This window comes from Pyrgilauda ruficollis, unplaced genomic scaffold (genome assembly GCF_017590135.1).
Source record: "Pyrgilauda ruficollis isolate IOZ18807 unplaced genomic scaffold, ASM1759013v1 scaffold245, whole genome shotgun sequence".
NCBI classification, from domain to species: Eukaryota; Metazoa; Chordata; class Aves; order Passeriformes; family Passeridae; genus Pyrgilauda; species Pyrgilauda ruficollis.
Window position 1 is genome coordinate 306,703 of NW_024523767.1, and position 20,562 is coordinate 327,264.

The following is a 20,562-nucleotide window of genomic DNA, read 5'->3' on the forward strand; positions in this document are numbered from 1 at the left end:
TGGACCCACCCTCCCCACCCCTACCTGGGCACCCGCCCCCGGCCCCCCTTCTGCTTCTTGGCCCCCCCCGAGGGTTTGATGGGCAGGGGGGCCGTGCCCTCGGGCGGGGGGGCCTGGGGGGGCCCCAGCTCCATGGGGTCGCCTGGGGCCACTGGCTTGAACGCCTCGAAGGGGGAGAACTTCACAGGGCTGGGGGGGGACACATGAGGGGGTGAGTGGGGCACCCACAGAAGGCAAGGAAGGGGGGGCAGCCAGTGCCCACAGAGCTCCTTCCCCACCCCCGGAGGCCCCAACTCCCCCCACGCTCCATGAACCTCCCCTGCTCCTTCTTCACCCCCCCGGGGTTCACCCTGATTCCCTCACCCCAAAGCACCCCAAACCCTCACCCCACTGCCCCCACAGCCTCTCTACTCCCAGGATGGGACAGGTTGAGCCCCCCAATTGCACCCCCAGCATTGTCCCCTGTCACCACCTTGGTGCCCACCCTGAAACCTCCATCCCAAAACACTTCCATCCCAAAGCCCCCCACCCCAAGTGCCCCCTGCCCCCCGGTACCTGACGGGGGTGCGGGGGCTGCTGTTGAGGCGGCGGGGAGAGCGCACCTTGGGCTGGAAGGAGAACCCCTCCTTGATGCTCTCCAGCACGGAGGGGGCCACGTAGGTGAAGCCCTGCGGGTTTGGGGGTGTCACCGGGGGGGCCTGGGCGTGCCAGGGGCCCCCCCTGGGGCTGTGCCCCCCTACCAGGAAGGCCTGGTTGGCGCTCTCGCTGATGGCAGCGTCGTCGGGGCTGTCCACGGGGGTCTGGCGGGTGAAGCGGGTGTCGAACTGGCTCACGTCCTCCTCCGACTGCTGCGGGGAACACGGCGGCTGCTCCCACGGGGCCCCCCAAAACATCCCCAGCCTCCCCCCTCGGCCCCCCATACCAGGCAGGGTTTGAAGGGGGGGTCCAGCCTGCGCGCCAGCAGGTCCTCCCAGTTGATGTGGCGGAAGAAAGGCTGTTTCTGTGGGGTTTGGGGGGGGTCAGGCAGGGTTTGGGGGGCGTCCCCTGACACCCAGGACACGGCGGCTGCTCCCACGGGGCCCCCCAAAACATCCCCAGCCTCCCCCCTCGGCCCCCCATACCAGGCAGGGTTTGAAGGGGGGGTCCAGCCTGCGCGCCAGCAGGTCCTCCCAGTTGATGTGGCGGAAGAAAGGCTGTTTCTGTGGGGTTTGGGGGGGTCAGGCAGGGTTTGGGGGGCGTCCCCTGACACCCCCTGCCCACCCACCCCCGTACCTGCACATCGGCCGCGTCACCGGGGCCACCCCCAACCCTCTGGCTGGGGTTCCGCTTGAGGAACTGGAAGAGAAACAGGGACAGAGATGGGATTGGGGGGGAGGACCTGCATAAATAAAGGTGGGGGGAGGCGGAGGAGGGAAGTTTTGGGGGGGGAGCACCTTCTTGAGGAGGTCACGAGCGTCGGGCGTCAGGTAGGGCGGCAGCACCAGCTTCCCCTTGAGGATCTTGTCGATGGTCTTCTTGCGGTTCTCGGCGGTGAACGGCGGCTGTGGGGGCACGGGGGGGCCATGAAGAGCCAGGCGGGGCCAGGAAGGCTCGGGGTCACCCCGGGGTTGTCCCCCCAGTCCCCAGGGAGGAGGGAGCAGCAGCGGGACTTGCCGATCCGGTGAGCATGTCGTACATCAGGGCGCCCAGGCTCCACCAGTCCACCGCCCGGTTGTGCCCGCTCCGCACCAGGATCTCGGGGGCCCTGGGGGGTGCAGGGGGGGCCCTGAGCGGACGGGAGGCCAGGACAAACCCCCCCAAATTCCCCCCAGTGCTGCATCCACCTCACATGTACTCGATGGTGCCGCAGAAGGTGTGGGTGACGGCTCCGTCGTGGATGGACTCCTTGCACAGCCCGAAGTCCGTCAGCTTGATGTGACCTGAGGGACGTGGCGGGGTCAGCACTGCCCCCAGAGAATCCCCCAGGCTCCCCAGTTTGTCCCCCACACCCACCTTGGCTGTTGAGCATGATATTCTCTGGCTTGAGATCCCGGTAGATGATCCCATGGGAATGCAGGTGACCCAGTGCCAGCGTGATCTCACTCAGGTAGAAGCTGCAGCGGGATGGGGGTGGCTGTGAGCGATGTCGGGGTGCCCACCCCATCCACACCCACCACCATCCTCATCCCTACCAGGCAGTGTCCTCCAGGAAGATCCCTTCCCGCTCCAGCTGCATGAAGAGCTCTCCACCTGCACAAAGAGGCCAAGAGGGACCCTCCTGAGCCATCCCTGGGCACTCCTTAATCACCCCTGGGAACATCTGAGCCATCCTGAGACACTCTGTAGCCATCCTGGGACACCCTTAAAGCACCCTGGACCCCCTGAGCCACCCCTGGACACCCTCCCTGGACACTGTGGCCACCCCAGCTCACACTTTAACCATCCCTGGATATCCTGAGCCACCCCTGGACACTGTAGCCAGTCCAGGTCACACTTTAACCATCCCTGGACATCCTGAGCCATGCCTAGACACCCTCCCTGGACACTGTAGCCACTCCAGGTCACACTTTAACCATTCCTGGACACCCCGAGCCATCCCTGGAACCCCTTGAGCCACCCCTGGGACAATCTGTAGCTGTCCCTGGAGTAATCCCCGGTGCCCCGAGCTGCCCCGCACCGCTGAGGCACTCCAGGATGAGGTAGAGCTTGCCGCCCGTCTGGAAGGCGTAGATGAGGTCGACGATGAAGGGGTGCTTGACGGCCTCCAGGATGTTCCTCTCCGCCCGGGTGTGCGCCGTGTCCTTGGCGTTGCAGGCGATCTTGGCCTGGGGGGGAGGCGGTGAGCGGAGGGGGTCCCCGGGGGGTTTGGGGGGGCCGGGGCGGCCCTACCTTCTTCAGGACCTTCATGGCGAAGATCTTGCCCGTGTTGGTGCCCTGCACTTTGCGCACCTGGAACACCTGGAAGGAGGGTCAGGGAAGTTGGGGACGCCGTCAGGGAGCGCTGGAACCCCCCCGAGGCCCCCAGCCCCGCCGTGTGCCCACCTTGCCGTAGCCGCCCTTGCCCAGGACGCGGAGCAGCTCGAAGCAGTGGGGGCCGATGTGCTCGGGGCCATTGTTGACGCTGCTCTCGGAAATCTCGATCTCTTCATAGTGTCCCACCGGCCTGGCGGGAGAGAGGGTGAGCGGGGACAGCCCCCTGCCTGTGTCCTGCCTGTCCCCTGCCTGCATACCCCCCTGCAGGCTGTCCCCCACTTACTCCAGGCCGTTTCCCCGGGGCTCCAGTTCCATCTCCTGCGGGAGGGAACTCGCGGTCAGGGGTGCGCAGGGGCGAGCAGCGGGCAGGGGACGCATGGCAGGGAGGGGACACATGGCAAGGAGGGCAGACACAGCAGAGAGGGGATCCACGGCAGGGAGGGGACACATGGCAAGGAGGGGAGCCACGGCAGGCAGGAGCCGGGCAGGAGCCGGGCAGGACACGGCAGCGCGGGGCGAGGCAGCGCCGAGCCGGCCCAGCCGGATGTTTTGGGGCCGAGGCCGGGCCCTGCCCAGCGGGAGCCGCCCGCTGCCCGCCCGGGATCCGCGGCTGCCCCCGGTGCCCGGGCGCCCCGTCCCCGCGGACAGCCCGGCTACAACCGGGTCCCGCCACCGGCGGGACCCTGTCACTGCCCCTGTCGCTGTCCCCCCAAGCCCCTGCCCGCCGTTCCCGGCACCGAGCGGACCCCACGCACCCCCGACACCCCCGATCCCGCGTCCTCACCGCGCCCCGGTGCCGCTCACCGCCTCCACCGCCCGTCCCGCCGCCGGTGCCCCCCGTCCCCGCGGCGCCCCCCGCCCCAGCCCCGCTGCCGGTCGCAGCCCCGGTGCCCCCCGCGCCCCGCTGCCGGCTCACGGCGCCCAGCTCGGGCTCGTCCCCGTCGCTGCCCTCCTCGGTCTCCAGGTCGATGTCGAACACCCCCGCCATGACGGCGCCGTGCCGGGACCCCCGGGGACCCGCCCCGATGGCCACGCCCCCGCGGACGGCCACGCCCCCTCCACGCCCCCGTGTCACCGCCTTATCGGGACCCCGGGGAACCCGCCGAGGTGGCCACGCCCATGGCCACGCCCCCCCGGCGGCCACGCCCCGCGCGTCACGGAGGTGTCCCCAGCGCGGGGGACACGGGGACAGGGGGTCCCGGGGGTGGCGCAGGGAACACGACAGAGGCAGCGCGGCCGCTCACAGCCTTTACTGGGGTCCCCGGGCCCGCCCCGCCCCCCTGCGCCGCGCTGACGTCAGCGGCGCCGCCGTGACGTCAGAGGAGGGGGCAGGAAGAGAGGGGGACATCCCGGTGACCCCGGGCGGAGATCCCGGTCGGGGTTTCCGCGGGGTTGCAGGGCACGAGTGGGGCTGCGGGACACCGGGGTTATTGTGGGGTCACCGGGGTGATTGTGGGGTCACTGCTGTTACTGGGGGGCTGCGTGCTCTTGTGGGGTCTCTGTGTTAATGCAAGGCCAGGGGCACTACGGGGGCTGGGTGTTATTGTAGGGTCGCTGGTGTTATTGTAGGGTCGCCGGTGTTATTGTAGGGTCAGGGGCACTACGGGGGCTGGGTGTTATTGTAGGGTTTCAGGCACTAAAGTGGCTGTGTGTTATTGCAGGCTCTCAGGCACTACAGGGGCTCTGTGTTATTGTAGGATCTCTGGTGTTATTGTAGGGTCGTGAGGGCTGTAGGATCTGGGTGTTATTGTGGGGTCACTGCTGTTATTGTAGGGTCAGGGGCACTTCAGGGGCTCTGTGTTGGTGTAGGGTCCCTGGTGTTATTGTAGGATCTCAGACATTTCAGGGGCTGGATGTTCGTGTAGAGTCACTGGTGTTACTGTAGGGCCTCCCCAGTGACAGCCCTATATCACGTCACACAAGTCTTCCCAGAGGATTTTCTGAGCTGCTCCAGGGAATCCCTGGGTACCCCTCTGTTGTTGTAGGGTCCCCTGGTGCAGGTCTATCATTGTAGGGTCTCCCCGTGCCAGTTTGTTATCGTGGGGTCTCCCTTTCAGGGTATGCTGCTGCAGGGTGTCCCCACACTGGTTTGCTACTGTGGGTTCTCCCCTTTTGTTATTGTAGGGTCTTCCCTTCGAGGGTGTCATTGTGGGGTGTCCCCACCTCAGTCTGTTACTGTGGGGTCTCCCCTTGCTGGTGTGTGTTATTGTGGGGTCTCCCCATGTTTCTTTGTTACTATGGGATGTCCCAATAACTCTTTGTCATTATGGGGTCCCCCCATAATGGTTTGTTACTGCAGGGTGTCCCCATGCCAGCAGGTGCCAGCACACCTCACGCTTCACCTGCTGCTCTCGTGGGGTGGCCTGGGTGCTTCGGGGGTCCTGGCTGCCCCACCCTGGGGATGGCACGGGGACAGCAGGGGTCAGTGTCCCACTGTGTGTCCCCAGGCATGGGACCCCCAGCTGACCCAGGGACAGGGGGTAGAGACTGTAGGGACCGGGCAGGGGGGACAGGGAGGGATGCTGGGAAGCGGGGGATGGGGTGCCATGGTAATGGAGGGATGCCAGGGGATGGGGCACCTGGACTGGGAGAGGGGGTGTCAGTGTGGTGGAAGGATGAAGTGCCAGGGTGGACGGGGATGCCAGGGAATGTGGTGCCAGGACATGGGGGATGCCGGGATTGGGGTGTCAGAGTAGTGCGGGGGGTGCCAGGAGATGGGATTTCAGGATGCCAGGGGATGGGGCACCAGGAGAGTCGGGAAATGCCAGGGGATGGAGTGCCGGGTTAATAGGAGGATCCCAGTGGATGGGATGTCAGGATGCCAGGGGATGGGCTGCCAGGGGAGCGAGGGGATGCCAGGGGATGGAGTGCCAGGAGGAAGGGGAGTGCCAGGCAATGGGGTGGCAGGGCCGGTGTCTGATCCAGGGCGGTACGGGAGTGCCAGGACATGGCGTGCCAGGCCACGGGATGGGGGTGCCGGGGGGATGCCGGGGAGGGCCTCGTGCCCTCCCCCAGGACCCCAGTAATTTGGGCACCCCGATGGCCCCCACCCACCCGCCCCAGGGGACAGACATGTGGCCGGCACAGCTGCAGGGACCCGAGGGACCCCGGGGGACTCTTCCCCCCCGCTCCCAGGGTGGTGGGCGCCCGAGGGCGGGGGCCTTACGTGGGGGGGGCACGGGCAGGCGGGCGGTGGGCACCATGGCCTCCAGCAGGACGCTGTCCTCCTCCGTCAGCCCCCGGAGCCGGGCACCCACCGCCTGCGCCACCGCCGCCCCCTCCTCCTTCCTGTGGGTGCTGCGGGCGCCTGTCCCCCGCCACCGCCACCCCGCCGGCCGCACCACCACCTGCGTGCACCTCCGTGTCACCCCGTGCCAGGCGGTGCCACCCCAGCAGCCAGCCCGCCACCTGCGCGCAGCCCCGTGTCACCTCGTGCCACCCCACCACCCGCACCACCCAGTGCCACCTGGTCGCCACCCTAACAGCCACCCCAGCACCTGCGTGCCCCCCCGTGCTTCTCCATGCCCCCCAGCGCCACCCGGTGCCACCAGCGCCGCCCACCCCTGCCGTGCCCACCTGGCCGTAGGGCTCCATGGCGGTGCCCCCCAGGAAGGCACCCACCTCCTCCTGCACCAGGCTCTGCTGGCCCTGGGGGTCCTGCAGCCGCACCAGCCTCACCCCGGGGGCCACGGGCTCGGCGGGCAGGTCCCCCCTGGCCCCCAGGACGAAGGCCAGGGTGGGGGGCACAGGCAGGTTGGCGTGAGCCGCCAGCACCCAGCGGGTGACCAGCGTGTCCTCGAGGCGGTGGGCGAGCGGGACCGAGCCCCCCGTGGGGCAGTCGAGGTCACGGGCCAGCTCGCCCACCCAGCCGCCCTCTTGGTCCCCCGGCGCGAAGGTGCCCGTCACGTAGTTGGCGCGGCGGGGGGGCACGAAGGTCTCCAGGGCGCTGTGCCCCCCCACCTTGAAGGAGACGCCCCGGGAGAGCAGCAGGGACCAGGCGCCTGGGGACGACTCCGATGGCACCCGGCTGGCCCAGGTGGGGGACAGGCACAGCACCATGGCACCTGTGGGTGGGCGCGGGGGTGGGCGGGGGGCACCCCTCACACCCCCTGCCCCAAACTGCCCCCCATGGGGGTGGTGCTGCGGGGGGTGGGGCGTGCATTTGCTGCTGAACTGGTTTGTACTGGGAATAATGGGACACGGGGGGGCTGCTGCCACCCTGCTCCCCTGCCTCAGTTTCCCTCACAGTCCGGGTCAGGCAGCACAGGCGGGTGTGGGGACCCCTGCTGTTGGCTCAGGGGTGTCTCGTGCGGGGTGGGGACAAGGGGATGGCACCCACCTGGGCAGCGGGTGCCACCCTCCAGCAGTACCGGCAGGAAGGGGATGGGGGAGCCCAGGATGCAAACTGTCATGTCCAGCGGGCCAAATCCTGCCAGGAAGGGAAGGGTTAACAGCCCCGGGATGGGGACCCTGGCGCCACCCTGCCCTGGTGGCACCCCAGTGTGGCTGGGAACCTCCAAACCGCCTGTGTCCCTAGCCTGGCGCCGCATCCCCATTGCCATCCTTATCCCTGCCACCCCCCTATCCCAGCCTGGCACTGTGCCCACATCACTCTCCCTGCCACCCCCGTGTCCCAAGCCTGGCACCGATCCCATAACACTGTCCCTGCCACCCCCGTGTCCCAGCCTGGCACCATTCCCGCATCACCAGCCCAGTCCCTGCCACCCCCGTGTCCCAGCCTGGCACCGTGCCCCCCGTGTCCCCAACCCGTGCGGGGCTCCGCGGAGCAGTCCAGCGTGGGGGGCAGCCCCTCCTGGCACAGGGCGCTCTGGAGCCGCTCGTAGGCGTGGGTGGCACTGTCGGGGTCCCCGCTGTCCCCGGGCACTTCGCCATCGGGGGCCTCGTCCTCCAGCCAGCCTGGGCACAGCGCCTCGGGCCCTGCCCACTCCTGCTCCTCCGGGCTGGGCACCCGCTCCGGGCTCGGCTGGGACGTCGAGAGCTGCGGGAGCAGGGACAGGGCTGGCACGGGGCTGGCACGGGGGTAAGGGGGTGGTCTGGGGCTGGCGTGGGGTTCAGGGGCTGTCACGGGGCTGTCACGGGTCTGGCACGGTGCTGGCACGTGGACAGAGCTCGGGTGGGCACGGGGCGGACACGGGGGGGCTGGCACAGGACACAGCGGGCGCCGCTGCCCGCCCGTGGGGTGGGGGAGTCGGGGCGCTGGGGGGCTGCGGGCGCCGGGCACGGCGCCACCGCCTCGGGGACAGCGGGGCAGTGCCAGCCGCCGGGGCCGCCAGCTCTCGGACAAAGCGTCCCCTTGTCCCCGCGGGGTCACGCGGCGGGTGGGCACAGCACGCCGCGCTGCCCCGCGCCAGTGCCCGGCACCGCCGGGATCCCGGGATGGGGCACCCACCTCCGCCCGGACCCCCCACCCGGGGGCCACTCACCATCCTGGTGACACAGGGGCTGCAAGAGAAGGACAGGCAGAGTCAGCGCGGCTCCCTGGGGACATGCCACCCCTCCCCGGCCACCCCCAGGCCGTGCTGGGAGCCCCAACCCCGGCTCTCTTGGGGGCACCCGTCCTGCAGCAGCCACCAGAGCCTGGCACACTTCCTGGGGCACACCTCGGTGCCAGCTCCGTGTCTTCACGTTGTACCCTCAGTGCTAGTCCCACTGTCCCCAGACTGACTCCTCGGTGCCAGTCCCTGTGGCCCCAGCTTGTCCCCTCGCTGACAGGTCTGGCGGCCCCAGATTGACCCCTCGGTGCCAGTCACGGTGGCCTCAGGTTGTCCCCTCGGTGCCAGCCCCGGTGGCCCCGGCACCTCCGGCTTAGTGTAATCCTGTGCCAGCTCAGCACAGCCGGGGGCACCTCCCGGTGCCGGGGGTGCCAAGGTGCCCTGGGGGTGCAGACCCAGGACCGGGTTGTCCCCACCCCCTCCGGGTGCCCCCGCTCCCGGCAGGTGCCCGGCACAGCCGGACACAGAGGGAAACTGAGGCACGGAGCTGAGCGGTGCCCGCTGGCAGCCAGGGTGTCCCCAAGCCCGGCACCCGGTGACAGCGTTAGGGGACACACGGCTCGTGGCGTGGCACAAGGACCCCCCAAAACCCAGTCACGGGGGTCCCTCGAAGTCCGCGCCCGCCCCAGCCTCGGGACCGCCCTGTCCCCCTCCATCCCCAGCTGGCAGGTGCTGCTGCTGTCCCCAGGCTGGGACAGCTGTGTCGCCCGGTACCTTGGGGTGGGAGCCGTGGCCTGAGAGCGCGCAGGGGACGAGGGCTCGGGGACGCCTGGCACAGGGGACACCGGCCGGTCTGGCCTTTAAACCCCCCCCCGCACCACCCCGGGGTGCCAACCCCCGGCCCCGTGCCCCGGATTAGGCGACACAGAGCCCCATTGTCCCCTCTGCCACCTCGCGCCAGGCGCTGGCACCCCTGTCCGTGTCCCTGTCCCCGTCACCAGCGAGCTGCCTCAGCGGGAGCCGGGGCGTGGCTCAGCCGGACGGAGCTCTCCTGTCTCCCTGTCCCGCGTCCCCTGGCTGGGCACGCCCCTCGTCCTCCCCCCCTTCCTGTCCCCCTGTCCCCAGCGTGGCGGAGCTGCCAGCACGCACGTCCCCCGGCTTAGTTCCAGCTGCCCGCGGCGTCAGTGTCACTGTCACCGTCACCGCCACCGGCAGGCACGGGGCCACCAGCGCGGCTGCCGCGCCGCAGAGCCCTGCACGCGCTGTCACCCGCGCCCTGTCATCCGCACCAGCCTGCCACCCTCATTGTCACCTGAATGTCACGTGCACCCTGTCACCCACAACCCAGCACACACCGTCACCTGCACCACCGCCAGGGTCTTGTCACCCGCACCTGTCACTCACACCTGTCACACACATGGTCACCCATGCTGCGACACTGCAGCATCACCGGCACCCTGTCACCTGCACTGCCACCTGCACTGCCACCCACCGCTTGTCACGCACATCACCCACCTGTCACCTGTACCCTGCCACCCGCACCGTGTCACCCGCACTGCCACCCTGACCCCGTAACCTGCACCATGCCACCGCGCTGTCACCCGCACCCTGCCACCCTCACCGCGTCGTGCACATCATCACCCACCTGTCACCTGCGCTGTCACCTGCACCGTGTCACAGGTGTGCGCACACACCCCGACCCCCCTCCCGCTGCTGCCGCCCCCCGGCACCGGCACCCCCAAACCCACCCACATCCCCCCGCTGCCGCCAGCACCCACCGCCGGTGCCGGTGCCGGTGTCTGTCGGTGTCGCTCTGTCCTGCTGTTGTCGCACCCGGCAGCGGCTCTGCCCACTCCGGTCCCGGCGGTGTCGGGGTCTGGCGGGGTTTCCCGGTGTCGGTGCCGGTGCTGTCGCAGCTCCAGCAGCGGCTCTGCCCGCTCCGGTCCCGGCGGTGGCGGCGGCGCCGTGTCCTGCTCGGGCGGGGCGGGGCGGGGCGGGACCGGGGGCACCGGGGGGACCGGGACACCGAAGGGGATGGCAGAACGAAGGGGACAGCGGGGGCGAGGGTGGCGGGGCCGAGGTGCCACCGCTGGGAGACGGGGACAAGGGGCTGGGGTGGGGAGCGGGACAAGGGTAGGGGGATAGGGGACAAGTGACCGGGGGCAGGGACGGGGCCAGCCCGGGGTCACCCGGGGCCGGCTGTAAAACTGACACCGCGGAGCAGAAATGTCAGGGCAGGCCCCGGGAGCTATTCGCGACCTCCCCGCACGACATGGAATGGGACACGGGGAACGGCATGGCGTGGCACGGCGTGGCACCCAGGGAATGGCACCCAGGGAATGGCATGGCGTGGCACGGCACGGCACAGCCAGTGGGGACATGGGACAGCCGTGACCCCATCCCTGCCACTGCCACCCTCCACGAGAAGTGGCACAAATGTGTCACCCTCCCCCGTGTCCCCAGTGGGAGCCCGCCCTTCGGGGTGTGACCGGGGACCTCGGGGTGGCAACAGTCACCCGGCAACCGCCCGGTGCTGCTCCCGACGGTGTCCCCAGGGTCCCCGGCTGGGGACATCCCTGGACTCTACCAAGCATCCTGTCCCCTCGTGTCTTCCCGTGTCCCCAGGCTGTCCCTATGCTCCCAGGACTGGGATTCGGATGCCCGGTTGCCTCCGTGTCCCCTCCTGTCCCCTCGCTGTCCCGGGAGCCGCTGTCTATGCCGAGGCTCTTCCCCTCCCTCTCCCTCTCTAGCCCTGTGTCCCCAGGCCCAGGACATGAGTCCATGTTCCCTCTGTCCCCCGTGTCCCCTTGCCCGAGCTCTACCCCTTGCCCGGCTTGTCCACCTGCACGGGTTGTTCTCTTGCCCGGGATGTCCCCTTTCCCAGGATGTCCCCTTTCCCAGGATGTCCCCTTTCCCGGGACGTCCTCCGTTCCAGGGAAGTCCCTCTGCCCGGGACCTTGTCCTTTCCAGGGAAGGCTCTCTGCCCGTGGTGTTCCCTTGCCCGGGACTATCCCTTTGCCTCGGTATCCCCTTTCCTGGGACGTTCCCCTTTCCAGACATGTCCCTTTGCCCGGGGTGTCACCTTTCCCGGGGTGTTCCCCTGCCCGGAATGTTTCCCTGCGCAGCGTGTCCCCTCTCCACGGCTGTCCCCGTGCCTCTGTGACACCGCCGTGGCTCTCTGCTGTCGGCCCCCCCTCCATGCTGTCCCCTCTTCCCGTCCCTGCGGGGCTGGGACCCCGCGCCCGAGGGGACAGCGGGACGCGGGGACAGCCCGGCTGCAGTGAGTCCTCCGAGCCGGCAGGAAGCGCCACGCGCGCCGGGGCCGCTCTGGGCGGGCGCGCGGGGCGGGGCGGCGCGCGGGCGGCCATGGCGGACACCGAGAAGCTCAACCTCGACTCCATCATCAGCCGCCTCCTGGAGGGTGAGCGGCCCCCGCCGCCCCCCGAGCACCGGGACACCCTCCCTCCGCTCGGGGAACCTCTCGGGGCCGGCTCGGGCCGTGTCCCGACGCCGCGGGGGGGTCCCCGGCCTGGGCCTGGCGGGGGCGGGTTAGGCCGCGGTGGTTTGGGGGGGGTCAGGGCTGGGAAAGGTTTTGGGGGGTCCCCATGGGGTCTGGGGAGCTGGAGATGAGTCCGGAGGACGTGGAGGATATGAGGAGGGATCCCGAATAGGTCTGTGCCCCGCGGGAGGGGGCGGGGGGAAATGGGGGTCCCCAAAGGGTCTGTGCCCCGCCGAGCGAGGGGGAACGGGAGCGTACCGGGGCGCCCCGGAGGGTCTGGGGCTGGAGCTGGCCTGGAGGGCGTGGAGGATGCGGGCAGGGAGGGCTGGGGCAGGTAGAGCAGCGGTTCCTGGGGTGCTCTGGGGGTTCCGGAGCGCCTGGGGATCCCTGATCCTGTTCTCTGTGCTGGGAGCAGTCCAAGGGTCGCGGCCGGGGAAGAACGTGCAGCTGACGGAGAACGAGATCCGCGGGCTGTGCCTCAAGTCCCGGGAGATCTTCCTGAGCCAGCCCATCCTGCTGGAGCTGGAGGCACCCCTCAAGATCTGCGGTGAGCCCTGCATGGCTGCTGGGCAGCACTGGGGTGGCGTGGGGGGCTGCAGGGTGCCACTCACAGCCTCTGTCCCCCCCCAGGTGACATCCACGGGCAGTACTACGATCTCCTGAGGCTCTTTGAGTACGGGGGCTTCCCCCCTGAGAGCAATTACCTGTTTTTGGGGGACTATGTGGACCGGGGCAAGCAGTCTCTGGAGACCATCTGCCTGTTGCTCGCCTACAAGATCAAGTACCCCGAGAACTTCTTCCTGCTGCGGGGCAACCACGAGTGTGCCAGCATCAACCGCATCTATGGCTTCTATGACGAGTGTGAGTGCCCGGCCTGTGCCCCCCAACACCCCATCCATGGGCTCCCCCTTTCCCGGTGTTGTCCCAGCGCTGTCCACACTGACCCCACCTGTGAGCTCCCTCCCTCCCTCCCCGCCGTGTCCTCCTGCCCTTCCATGTCCTGCCCACCCCCACGCTGTCCCCAGGGTCACCTCCAAGCCCCCTTTGTCCCCCGCAGGCAAGCGAAGATACAACATCAAGCTCTGGAAGACCTTCACCGACTGCTTCAATTGTTTGCCCATTGCTGCCATCGTGGATGAGAAGATCTTCTGCTGCCACGGAGGTGGGAATGGCCCTTCCCAGGGATTTGGGCGGGCTGGAGGAGGGATGGGATCTCCCTGCTGAGCTCTGGGGGTGCCCCTTTCCCACAGGGCTGTCCCCAGACCTGCAGTCGATGGAGCAGATCCGGCGGATCATGCGGCCCACGGATGTCCCGGATCAGGGGCTGCTCTGTGACCTGCTCTGGTCTGACCCCGACAAGGACGTGCAGGGCTGGGGGGAGAACGACCGTGGGGTCTCCTTCACCTTCGGGGCCGAGGTGGTGGCCAAATTCCTGCACAAGCACGACCTGGACCTCATCTGCCGGGCACACCAGGTACCACCGGGACCCCCAGATACTGGGGACACGTGGGTTTGGGTCTCCAGTGGGTGTCAGGGGTTCTACCCCGAGTATTTCCCCTTCGAGGGCAGTGTGTACCCCAGGAGTGTGTGGGTTGGAATTCTGGGGGTGCTTGCCCTGAGATTAGGGTATTTACCCCTCAGCATTTGGGTATTTGCTCTGATGTCAAACTGTTTGCCCAGGGGGGATGAATAGTCAGCCTTGGCCGAGGCTGTTCCTCCCAGAGGTTGGATAATCACTCTGGAGATGGATACTTGCCCTGGGGCAGTGCGTGTTTGTCCCAGCCGTGGCTATTTGCTGCAGGGCAGGGAGTATTCACCCTGGTACAGGGGGCTGGATATTCAGCCTGGGGGACTGGGAATTTGCCGGGGCAGGAGGATACCGGCCACGGGAGGTGGATTTTTGCCAACCCTGTGCCCCCACAGGTGGTGGAGGACGGCTACGAGTTCTTCGCCAAGCGCCAGCTCGTCACCCTCTTCTCGGCCCCCAACTACTGCGGCGAGTTCGACAACGCCGGCGCCATGATGAGCGTGGATGAGACCCTCATGTGCTCTTTCCAGGTGAGCCCAGGCAGGGGAAACACCCCCAATTCCTGCCGGGAGGGCTGCAGGGAGCTCTGCCCTCCTGGGGAGTGGAGAGCTGGGGCGGGAGCTCACCGATTTCTTTCCCCCTTCTCCTGCAGATTTTGAAGCCGGCTGACAAGAACAAAGGCAAATACGGGCAGTTCAGCGGGCTGAACCCCGCCGGGCGCCCCGTCACCCCTCCCCGAAACTCTGCCAAAGCCAAGAAATGAGCTGGGAGCCGCCCCCGTGCTGCCCACGCCCCCCAGCCCCCCGCCCAAGCATCAGGTCGCTTTTCTTTCGACTCGTTTTTTTATTTGTAGGATCCTGCCCCCCCCCCGCCACGCTCCACCAAAGCAAATCCAGGCCCAGGGCAGGGAGTGCTGGGGCGAGGGGGGAGCCCAGAGCCCAGCCCTGGGGTGGCAGCGGAGGGGGGGGCAGGAGGATTTTTTGAGGAATAAACTTGTAATGGGTCACTGGGGGGTGCCTGTCCTGGTGGTTGGATGGAGGCTGGGGGTGGCAGTGACTCGGGGCTCAGCTTTCTCCATCGCTGTCCTCCGCCAGCACCTCCTGGGCGGTGGCTGGGCCAGGCTTTCCTGGTGTCATCACCGAGCCAAAAAACAGGGAGCGAAACTGTGGGGAGAAATGGGGGGGTCAGGAGGAGGCTCTGCCCACCCCCTGCCCCCAGGCACACCCATCCCTCACCTTCTTGTGTGGGGGGGTCCCTGGCACAGCTCCTTCCTCCTCCTCCTCCTCCTCCTCCTGGGGTTTGCTTTTGGCTGGCTGGGGGGTGCGCAGGGGGAAGGTGGGGCTGGGGGGCCCCTCTGAGCATCCCTCACTGGTTTCCATGGCAGCCATGTAGGACTCCAGGTCGTCAGCGAAGTCGTCTGACGGGGCGGGCAGGTGGGACACGCTGATGGGGACAGAGCAGGATTGGGAATGTTCACTCTGCTCCCTGCCCATGGCCGCTGGAGGGCTCATCTGAGACATACCCATTGGTCGAAGGGGACTGGGACTTGCTTTCCAGGTCAGAGAGGGTGGCCAGCACCAGGTGAACCTCCAGGACAGCGTCATCCAGGGTGAAGATCACCGGCCTGGGGACACAGAGGGGCTGAGGGGGTGCCAGGGACAGGGCTGGCACGGGGTGGGGACGTGGTGACCGCTCCTACCTGCCAGGCTCATCAAAGTGGATGGTGAGGGGCAGGTTGGAGGCCTCGGCAAAGCTCAGCAGGCCCTGGGGACAAAGGGGAGGGTGAGGGGGGCCAGGGGGTGACACAGGGCTGGGGGGCTTAGGTGGGGACTCACACGGAATTCCTTGAGGCAGAAGGTGATGCAGGAGCCAGGGGCCACGGCCACCGACTGGAACTCGTCCTCAGCCAGCCACAGCTCCGTCACCATCGTCTTGCTCGGCTCTGGAGAGGGGAACGGGGTGCGTGGGGGGCTGGAGGGCACCCCAAGGTGGGGAGGGGACCCCCTTAACCCTGCAGGACTCACCTGCGTCGTCCTCCACGTAGTTCCGCAGGCTGATTTTGCCACCAGGGCCAGTCCCCAGTGTCACCTCAGCCAGCGTCGGGGGAAAGTGAACCACGGCCTCTGCCAGCACCCTGAGGGGCACAAGAGGGGGCTGAGCACCCCAAATCCTGTGGGGCTGGCTGGGCTGTCTCCTTCCATGCGCCCTCATCCCACTCTGCCCCCCCCAGGGCCACCCCCGTGGTGTCCCCCTCACCGTGCCGGGGCGCAGAGGCGGCTGGCGCAGCGCTGGGTGTCGAACACGGCCTGCAGCCGCTCGCACTCCTGGAAGGCCAGGTTGTGTGTCTTGGTGACACCTGGCAGGGGGACAGCGGCTCAGCAGGGCAGCAGGCGGTGCCAGCACGTCCCCGCTGTGCCGTGCCACCCCCCAGGCCTGTCCCCGCTGGCACTCACCGTACTTGCAGTGGAGCTGCAGGACCAGGCGGCTGGCACGGGGCTTGAGCAGGATGAGGCATTTCCCCACAGACTTCTCCAGCGAGGGCAGCGAGCGGAAGACGCCCAGGAAGGACTGTGGGGATGGATATGGGGACTGTCACCTGCCTGGGGCCCCTGGAACAACGAGGAGCTCTGGGGGGGCCGGGGCAGGGCACTGCACCTTCATGTGCACTTTGCATCGGAAGAGCTCCGTGTCGGGCCCGGCGCTGCCCGGCTCGTACAGGTGGAAGAAGAGGGGAGCGAAGAGGAAGGAGGCGAAGGCAGAACGGGAGGAGTTGACAGCACGGAGGGACAGCTGGGGACACAGCCACAGTGTTGGCACTGCCTGCACGGAGGCAGGGGGGCGCAGGTGCCCCCCAGCTCCCGTCCAGCCCCCCGGTGCTGCGTACCCCACTCTCGGTGGGCTCCAGGTAGAGCTCGTCGCCGATGCGGGACAGGGAGTGCACGGCTCGGCCGAGGACTGCGAAGGACAGGCGTGGGGGTGAGGCCGGGCTCCCCGGGCGTGCCGCGCTCCCCGGGCCCCCAGGCCCCGCTCACCTTTGACGTTGCCGCCGGCGATGACACATTTCATGGCACCGGCACCGGCACCGGCACCGGACGGGCACGTGGGGCCCCGCCCCCGCCTGCAGACCACGCCCCTCAGCGGAGCGTGCGGGCTAGGCCACGCCCCCAGCGGGCTCTGCTCGGGCCTCGCCGCCCCCCCCGCCGCGGTTGTTGTTCCCTCCCCGCCCCGCCGGTGCCGTCTCTCCCCAGCGGCCCCGCAGTGGTGTCCCCCAGCCCCCCTGCCCAGTCCCTTCCCGGGGGTTCCGGCCTCTTCCCCGCCGCGCCCCGCCGCTGCCTTCCCGGCTTCCCGCGCCCGCCCTCCCAGGCCGCCTTCCCATTGGCCGGGAGCTCCGCTCCGTCCCGCCCCCGCCACCAGCCGATTGGTCCGCGCTGAGGGGGAGCGTGACGGCGCGGCCCGATGGCCTCACGTGACCGGCGGGAGGGGCGGGGCCTCGGCTCCGCGGCCCTCGGGGCTGCCCCGCCAGAAAGCCCCGCCTCCAACCGCGCGCCATTGGGTGACGGTTGGAGTGACGTGGGGCTCAGCCAATGGGGCTTCGACGCGCCCCTCAGCGCGGCTCTAGGCGCTCAGCCCCGCACCGGCTCCTTCCCGGGGCCTCCCGACCCGTCCTGGGGCTCTGCCGGGGTCGTTCCGTGCTTGTGCCTCCCAGCATCCTGGCCTTCGCTTCGTTCCCGGCGGCATCTCGGGCGAGGCTGCCCTTCTGCTCACTGCCTGCACCTCCCGGTCCCTTTGCCGCTTCCCGCATTCCCGGGATACGCTGCTCCCCAGAAGGGCTGCAGCTCCCTGGGGCTGCTCCAGTGCTTCCCGAATCCCGATGTTTTGGGGATCCCTGTCTCCCGAGATAGGGATTTTGGGGATCTCTATCGCCACTCCCATAGATTAATGCTCGATGGTTCTCCGTGCTGGAGGTGCTGCTGGCTGTGCATCCCATAGAATCAGGGAATGGCTGGGCTTGGAAGGGACCCTATCCAGCTCCATCCCCTGCCATGGGCAGAGACTCCATTCACTACACCAGGCTGCTCCAAGCCCCATTCAACACTTCCAGGGATGGATTTTTGGGGGTGTCCCAGAATTCTCCAGTGGGGGTACAATGCAAATTCTGGGCTAGCCAGGTGAATCCATGGGTGGTCCATAGAATCCCAGAATGTTTTGGGCTGGAAGGGACCTTAAAGCCCACCCCATCCCACCCCCCTGCCACGGGCAGGGGCATTTCCCACCGTCCCAGTTGCTCCAGCGTGGCCGTGAGCACTTCCAGGGATGTGAACGGGCTCAGCCAGCAGCCTGTGCTCGCAGCCAGCCCGGAGCGACCGGCTCTGCAGCGGCGGCCTCGAGGGAGCCGGGGGATGTGGCTGCGAGGAACTCGAGTCGTGCTCACAGCAGGGTCCTCCAGCCGGCTCCCGCCTGCCGCTGGAGCAGCCGCTCCCCAAGTCCCTCCTCCCGGCCCCGGTGGCCCCGGAGCCGAGCCGAGGGGCCCCGCTGCGGAGCAGGGCTGGCACCTGAGCAGGGGGAAACGGGCAGGGGATCGCAGAGCCCTTTCCCCATGGCTGCCGTCCTCCAGCACACGGTGACAGCCTCTCCTCCTCCTCCTGTCCCTGTCTGCTGCGCTCGGTGCCTTTTGTCCGGGATTTTGGGCCCGGCCTGCCGGCCGCGTCCCCTCAGGTACAGGAACCCCTGTCCCTCGTGTTCGGGGCTGCGCTGGGACGGCCAGCTCGGCGCTCCAGGGACTCCCAGGCCTGCCTTGGCCTGGGCTCGGGCTCCAGCCGGATCCGGCTCCTCCACTCCTGGGGTGAGCGCTGGCTACTCGCCTTCCTCCCGGGAGGAGGAGGAGGACGGGATGGTGTGGGAGCCTCCGTTGCAGCTCTGGCCGAGCAGCCGGGCTCCTCTGGAGCCGGCGTCCCCAGGAGGGGCTCTGGCCTCGGGGCTCGGCGTTTTATGGGGCTGCGGAGAGGACGCAGCTGGCTGCGGTCGTGACACACACACCTCAGCGGGGGCCAGGGCCAGGCCACCCCTCCCTCTTCCCGCCAGCGCCGACCAGGGAACGGGCTGGATCCGGGCCGGGAGCAGAGCCTGGCAGCCCTCGGGGGGCTCTGCCACCCGGGCTCGGCCGTGCCCGCGCCCGGGACTCCCCCTGGGGCTGGGGACTTCACCCAGGGACGGCAGGGAAGGTGACGGGGCTGTTCCCTCGCACCCGGCGGGCTCCGGGCCGTGTCCCAGCGTCCTTCCCGCTCCTCCGGCTTCCTTCCCGGCACATGGCACGGCGCCCTCGCCCAGGCGGCGGCTCGGGGAGACAGACGGCCACAGCTGGGCTCCTGCTGCCAGCCCGGCAGGAGGGGACACGCCGAGCTCCGGATGGCTGCGCCGTGCCCCTGCCTGCGCCCCAGGGCTGTCCCCAAGGAGCCGGGCGCTGCCGGAGCCCCGCTTTGGGGCTACAGCCGGCGTTTCTGGGGCCGGTCAGCCCCCCGTCCCTCCCTCCTCCGGCTGCCGGCCGCAAAGGTCAGCAGTGGGAGGCCGGGCTGGCCCGGGCTGGAGGTGAGCTCAGTGCCCGGCGACGGGCCCGAGGGCAGGGCGGGCACGGCCTCACCCACGCGGAGCCGCTGCGGGCACCGGGCGAGGAGGAGGAGGAGGAACAGGATGTGGGGATGAGGCTTCCCAGCGGCTTGACCTGCCTGTGCCCTGTGCCCGCTGTGTCCTGGGGCGGGGGCTCTGTCCTGGCACCGCTGGCTGGCACAGGGAGAGCGGCTTGGGAAGGCGGGAGCCGCGTCTGCCGGCCACGCTTCCCTCCTCCTCCTCCTCCTCTCCTGTCTCAGGTGTTGGCCCAGCGGGAGCCGTGGCAGCTGGAAAACTCCCCAGACCGAACCGCAGCGCTGGGATTTGGGGAGGGGAGAAGGCAGCGAGGGGCAGCCCCGCCGCCTCGGCAGCCTGGAGACCCCCGGGGACGGGCCGGCGGCTTTTCCCAACTGCTCCAGCGCCGCTGGCGGGATCTGCTGGCTCCGGGGGGGAAACCAGATACCCTGCCCTGCGGCTGGGGGGGCGAGGGGCCGGCCCCGCGCCGAGCGGACCCCCCCAGACGCGCTGCCCGGGAGCCGGGCCGGGCTCGGTCCAGCCGTGGATGGTTCGGGCAGCTCCGTCCGACACCGGCGCAGCCCCTCCGGATCCTCAGGGCTGCGGAGCGTCCCCCATTCACCCGGGGGAGGGGATCCGGAGCCCCCCTCGTCACCCCTGACATGTCTGTTGGGCGCGTCCTCATGGATTCAACACCAAATCCGCACTTCCCGAGCAATAAATCAGCCCGCAGCACGTCCGTGTGTGGTTTATCCCTACGGGGGGTCCCCAAACTGCTGCTAATGACTTCAGCACCCAGCGTCCCGATGGATTTGGGGAAAGAGGGTCCTGCTGTACTCCGAGCGGGCACCCCGGGTCCCGGAGAAAGCCGGGAGGATGCCATGGCAGCCGGGAGGGCTCGGACCTGGCCAGGGCCGGGGTCTGGAGTGGAAGCGAATCCGCCTGTTACCTCCCGGCCCTTCCCGGCGCTCCCAGCGCCTTTGTTTTAAACAAAGCTTTTTTTGGGGGGAGCCAGGACGTTGCTCTCCCCGCCGAGAGAGCCCCCGCGGCAGCACCCACTCGTGGATCGGGGGCGCCAGGGGAAGGGACGAGGGGCTCTGGCTGTCGGGTCGCCCCTTCCCCTCCGGCGGCGGCTCCGCTTGGCCCTGGGGGTCTCCCCACGCCCCCCAGTCCACCCCGCTCACCCCCGCTGGGCTGCGGGGAACGCCGCGGTCATTGCCAAGGGCCCCGCGGGCGCCGGGACGGGGATTGTCCTAACGGGGGAGGATAATGGGGAAAAAAGCGGCTCTGGCACCCGGAGGAAAGGGGCTGGGGGGGTCCCTCCCCGTCCCCGCGTGGACCGGGGGCTCCGGGAGAAGCGAAGCCCTCCCTCGGGACGGAGGATCCCGCGGGGCTGAGCCGCCGCCGCCGCTCCGGGGGGCTCCGGTTGCGCCGCCGGGACCCCGCCGCGCTCCCCCCGCTCCGCCGCTCACCTGCCGCCGTCCCGGCGGGGCAGCGCCCGCCGCGCTGCG

General features: G+C 69.0%; 4 protein-coding genes across 9 annotated transcripts; 1 reads left to right on the forward strand and 3 right to left on the reverse strand.

Annotated features, from left to right (window-relative positions):
- Positions 1 to 10: 10 nt before the first annotated feature.
- RPS6KB2 (ribosomal protein S6 kinase B2) lies at positions 11 to 5,943 on the reverse strand. Of its 6 annotated transcripts, XM_041470365.1 has the most exons (15): positions 3,869 to 5,943; positions 3,236 to 3,270; positions 3,022 to 3,142; positions 2,869 to 2,937; positions 2,657 to 2,804; positions 2,172 to 2,229; positions 1,993 to 2,093; positions 1,829 to 1,919; positions 1,654 to 1,744; positions 1,434 to 1,541; positions 1,273 to 1,335; positions 1,122 to 1,199; positions 741 to 848; positions 556 to 668; positions 11 to 189 (listed from the first exon to the last, which is right to left on the reverse strand). In XM_041470365.1, the coding sequence occupies exons 1-15, from the start codon at positions 3,938 to 3,940 to the stop codon at positions 21 to 23; spliced, it is 1,425 nt and encodes a 474-aa protein (XP_041326299.1). In that variant the 5' UTR covers positions 3,941 to 5,943; the 3' UTR covers positions 11 to 20. The 6 variants fall into 6 exon arrangements, with proteins under 6 accessions (XP_041326299.1, XP_041326298.1, XP_041326301.1 ...); XM_041470364.1 differs by lacking the exons at positions 1,122 to 1,199; positions 3,869 to 5,943 and adding an exon at positions 923 to 1,000 and having other exon boundaries at positions 741 to 845; positions 3,236 to 3,845; XM_041470367.1 differs by lacking the exon at positions 3,869 to 5,943 and having other exon boundaries at positions 2,929 to 2,937; positions 3,236 to 3,844.
- Positions 5,291 to 11,763, reverse strand: CARNS1 (carnosine synthase 1). Its single transcript, XM_041470390.1, has 7 exons — positions 11,488 to 11,763; positions 10,184 to 10,494; positions 7,720 to 7,951; positions 7,292 to 7,381; positions 6,529 to 7,016; positions 5,886 to 6,299; positions 5,291 to 5,347 (listed from the first exon to the last, which is right to left on the reverse strand). Exons 1-7 carry the CDS (start codon positions 11,603 to 11,605, stop codon positions 5,291 to 5,293), a joined length of 1,710 nt encoding a protein of 569 aa, XP_041326324.1. The 5' UTR covers positions 11,606 to 11,763.
- PPP1CA (protein phosphatase 1 catalytic subunit alpha) lies at positions 11,694 to 14,438 on the forward strand. The gene is made up of 7 exons (XM_041470369.1): positions 11,694 to 11,826; positions 12,320 to 12,451; positions 12,535 to 12,765; positions 12,962 to 13,066; positions 13,155 to 13,378; positions 13,828 to 13,962; positions 14,085 to 14,438. The coding sequence occupies exons 1-7, from the start codon at positions 11,772 to 11,774 to the stop codon at positions 14,193 to 14,195; spliced, it is 993 nt and encodes a 330-aa protein (XP_041326303.1). The 5' UTR covers positions 11,694 to 11,771; the 3' UTR covers positions 14,196 to 14,438.
- On the reverse strand, positions 14,287 to 16,781 carry RAD9A (RAD9 checkpoint clamp component A). Its single transcript, XM_041470368.1, has 11 exons — positions 16,465 to 16,781; positions 16,317 to 16,387; positions 16,088 to 16,222; positions 15,886 to 16,000; positions 15,689 to 15,788; positions 15,457 to 15,566; positions 15,268 to 15,374; positions 15,132 to 15,196; positions 14,955 to 15,056; positions 14,668 to 14,875; positions 14,287 to 14,595 (listed from the first exon to the last, which is right to left on the reverse strand). Exons 1-11 carry the CDS (start codon positions 16,496 to 16,498, stop codon positions 14,497 to 14,499), a joined length of 1,146 nt encoding a protein of 381 aa, XP_041326302.1. The 5' UTR covers positions 16,499 to 16,781; the 3' UTR covers positions 14,287 to 14,496.
- Between the last annotated feature and the right edge of the window lie 3,781 nt (positions 16,782 to 20,562).

Bases quoted from the DNA above. Each gene is read 5' to 3' on its own strand.
- RPS6KB2 (XM_041470362.1), bottom strand. From the start codon at position 3,402: ATGTGTCCCCTCCCTGCCGTGGATCCCCTCTCTGCTGTGTCTGCCCTC. The intron at 1,336-1,433 runs GTGCTCCCCCCC...TTTCTCTTCCAG, and splicing joins CTCGTGACCTCCTCAAGAAG to TTCCTCAAGCGGAACCCCAG. The intron at 849-922 runs GTATGGGGGGCC...TGTTCCCCGCAG, and splicing joins CCCCCTTCAAACCCTGCCTG to CAGTCGGAGGAGGACGTGAG.
- CARNS1 (XM_041470390.1), bottom strand. From the start codon at position 11,605: ATGGAGGGGGGGCCGACAGCAGAGAGCCACGGCGGTGTCACAGAGGCA. The intron at 10,495-11,487 runs GTGACACCCCGG...CCCGTCTCCCAG, and splicing joins AGGGGAACACCCCGGGAAAG to CGGTGGCACCTCGGCCCCGC. The intron at 5,348-5,885 runs GTACCGCCCTGG...TGCCATCCCCAG, and splicing joins CGCCATGTCCTGGCACTCCC to GGTGGGGCAGCCAGGACCCC.
- PPP1CA (XM_041470369.1), top strand. From the start codon at position 11,772: ATGGCGGACACCGAGAAGCTCAACCTCGACTCCATCATCAGCCGCCTC. The intron at 12,452-12,534 runs GTGAGCCCTGCA...GTCCCCCCCCAG, and splicing joins GGCACCCCTCAAGATCTGCG to GTGACATCCACGGGCAGTAC. The intron at 13,963-14,084 runs GTGAGCCCAGGC...CTTCTCCTGCAG, and splicing joins CCCTCATGTGCTCTTTCCAG to ATTTTGAAGCCGGCTGACAA.
- RAD9A (XM_041470368.1), bottom strand. From the start codon at position 16,498: ATGAAATGTGTCATCGCCGGCGGCAACGTCAAAG. The intron at 14,876-14,954 runs GTATGTCTCAGA...TGTCCCCATCAG, and splicing joins CAGTCCCCTTCGACCAATGG to CGTGTCCCACCTGCCCGCCC. The intron at 14,596-14,667 runs GTGAGGGATGGG...TTCTCCCCACAG, and splicing joins GGACCCCCCCACACAAGAAG to TTTCGCTCCCTGTTTTTTGG.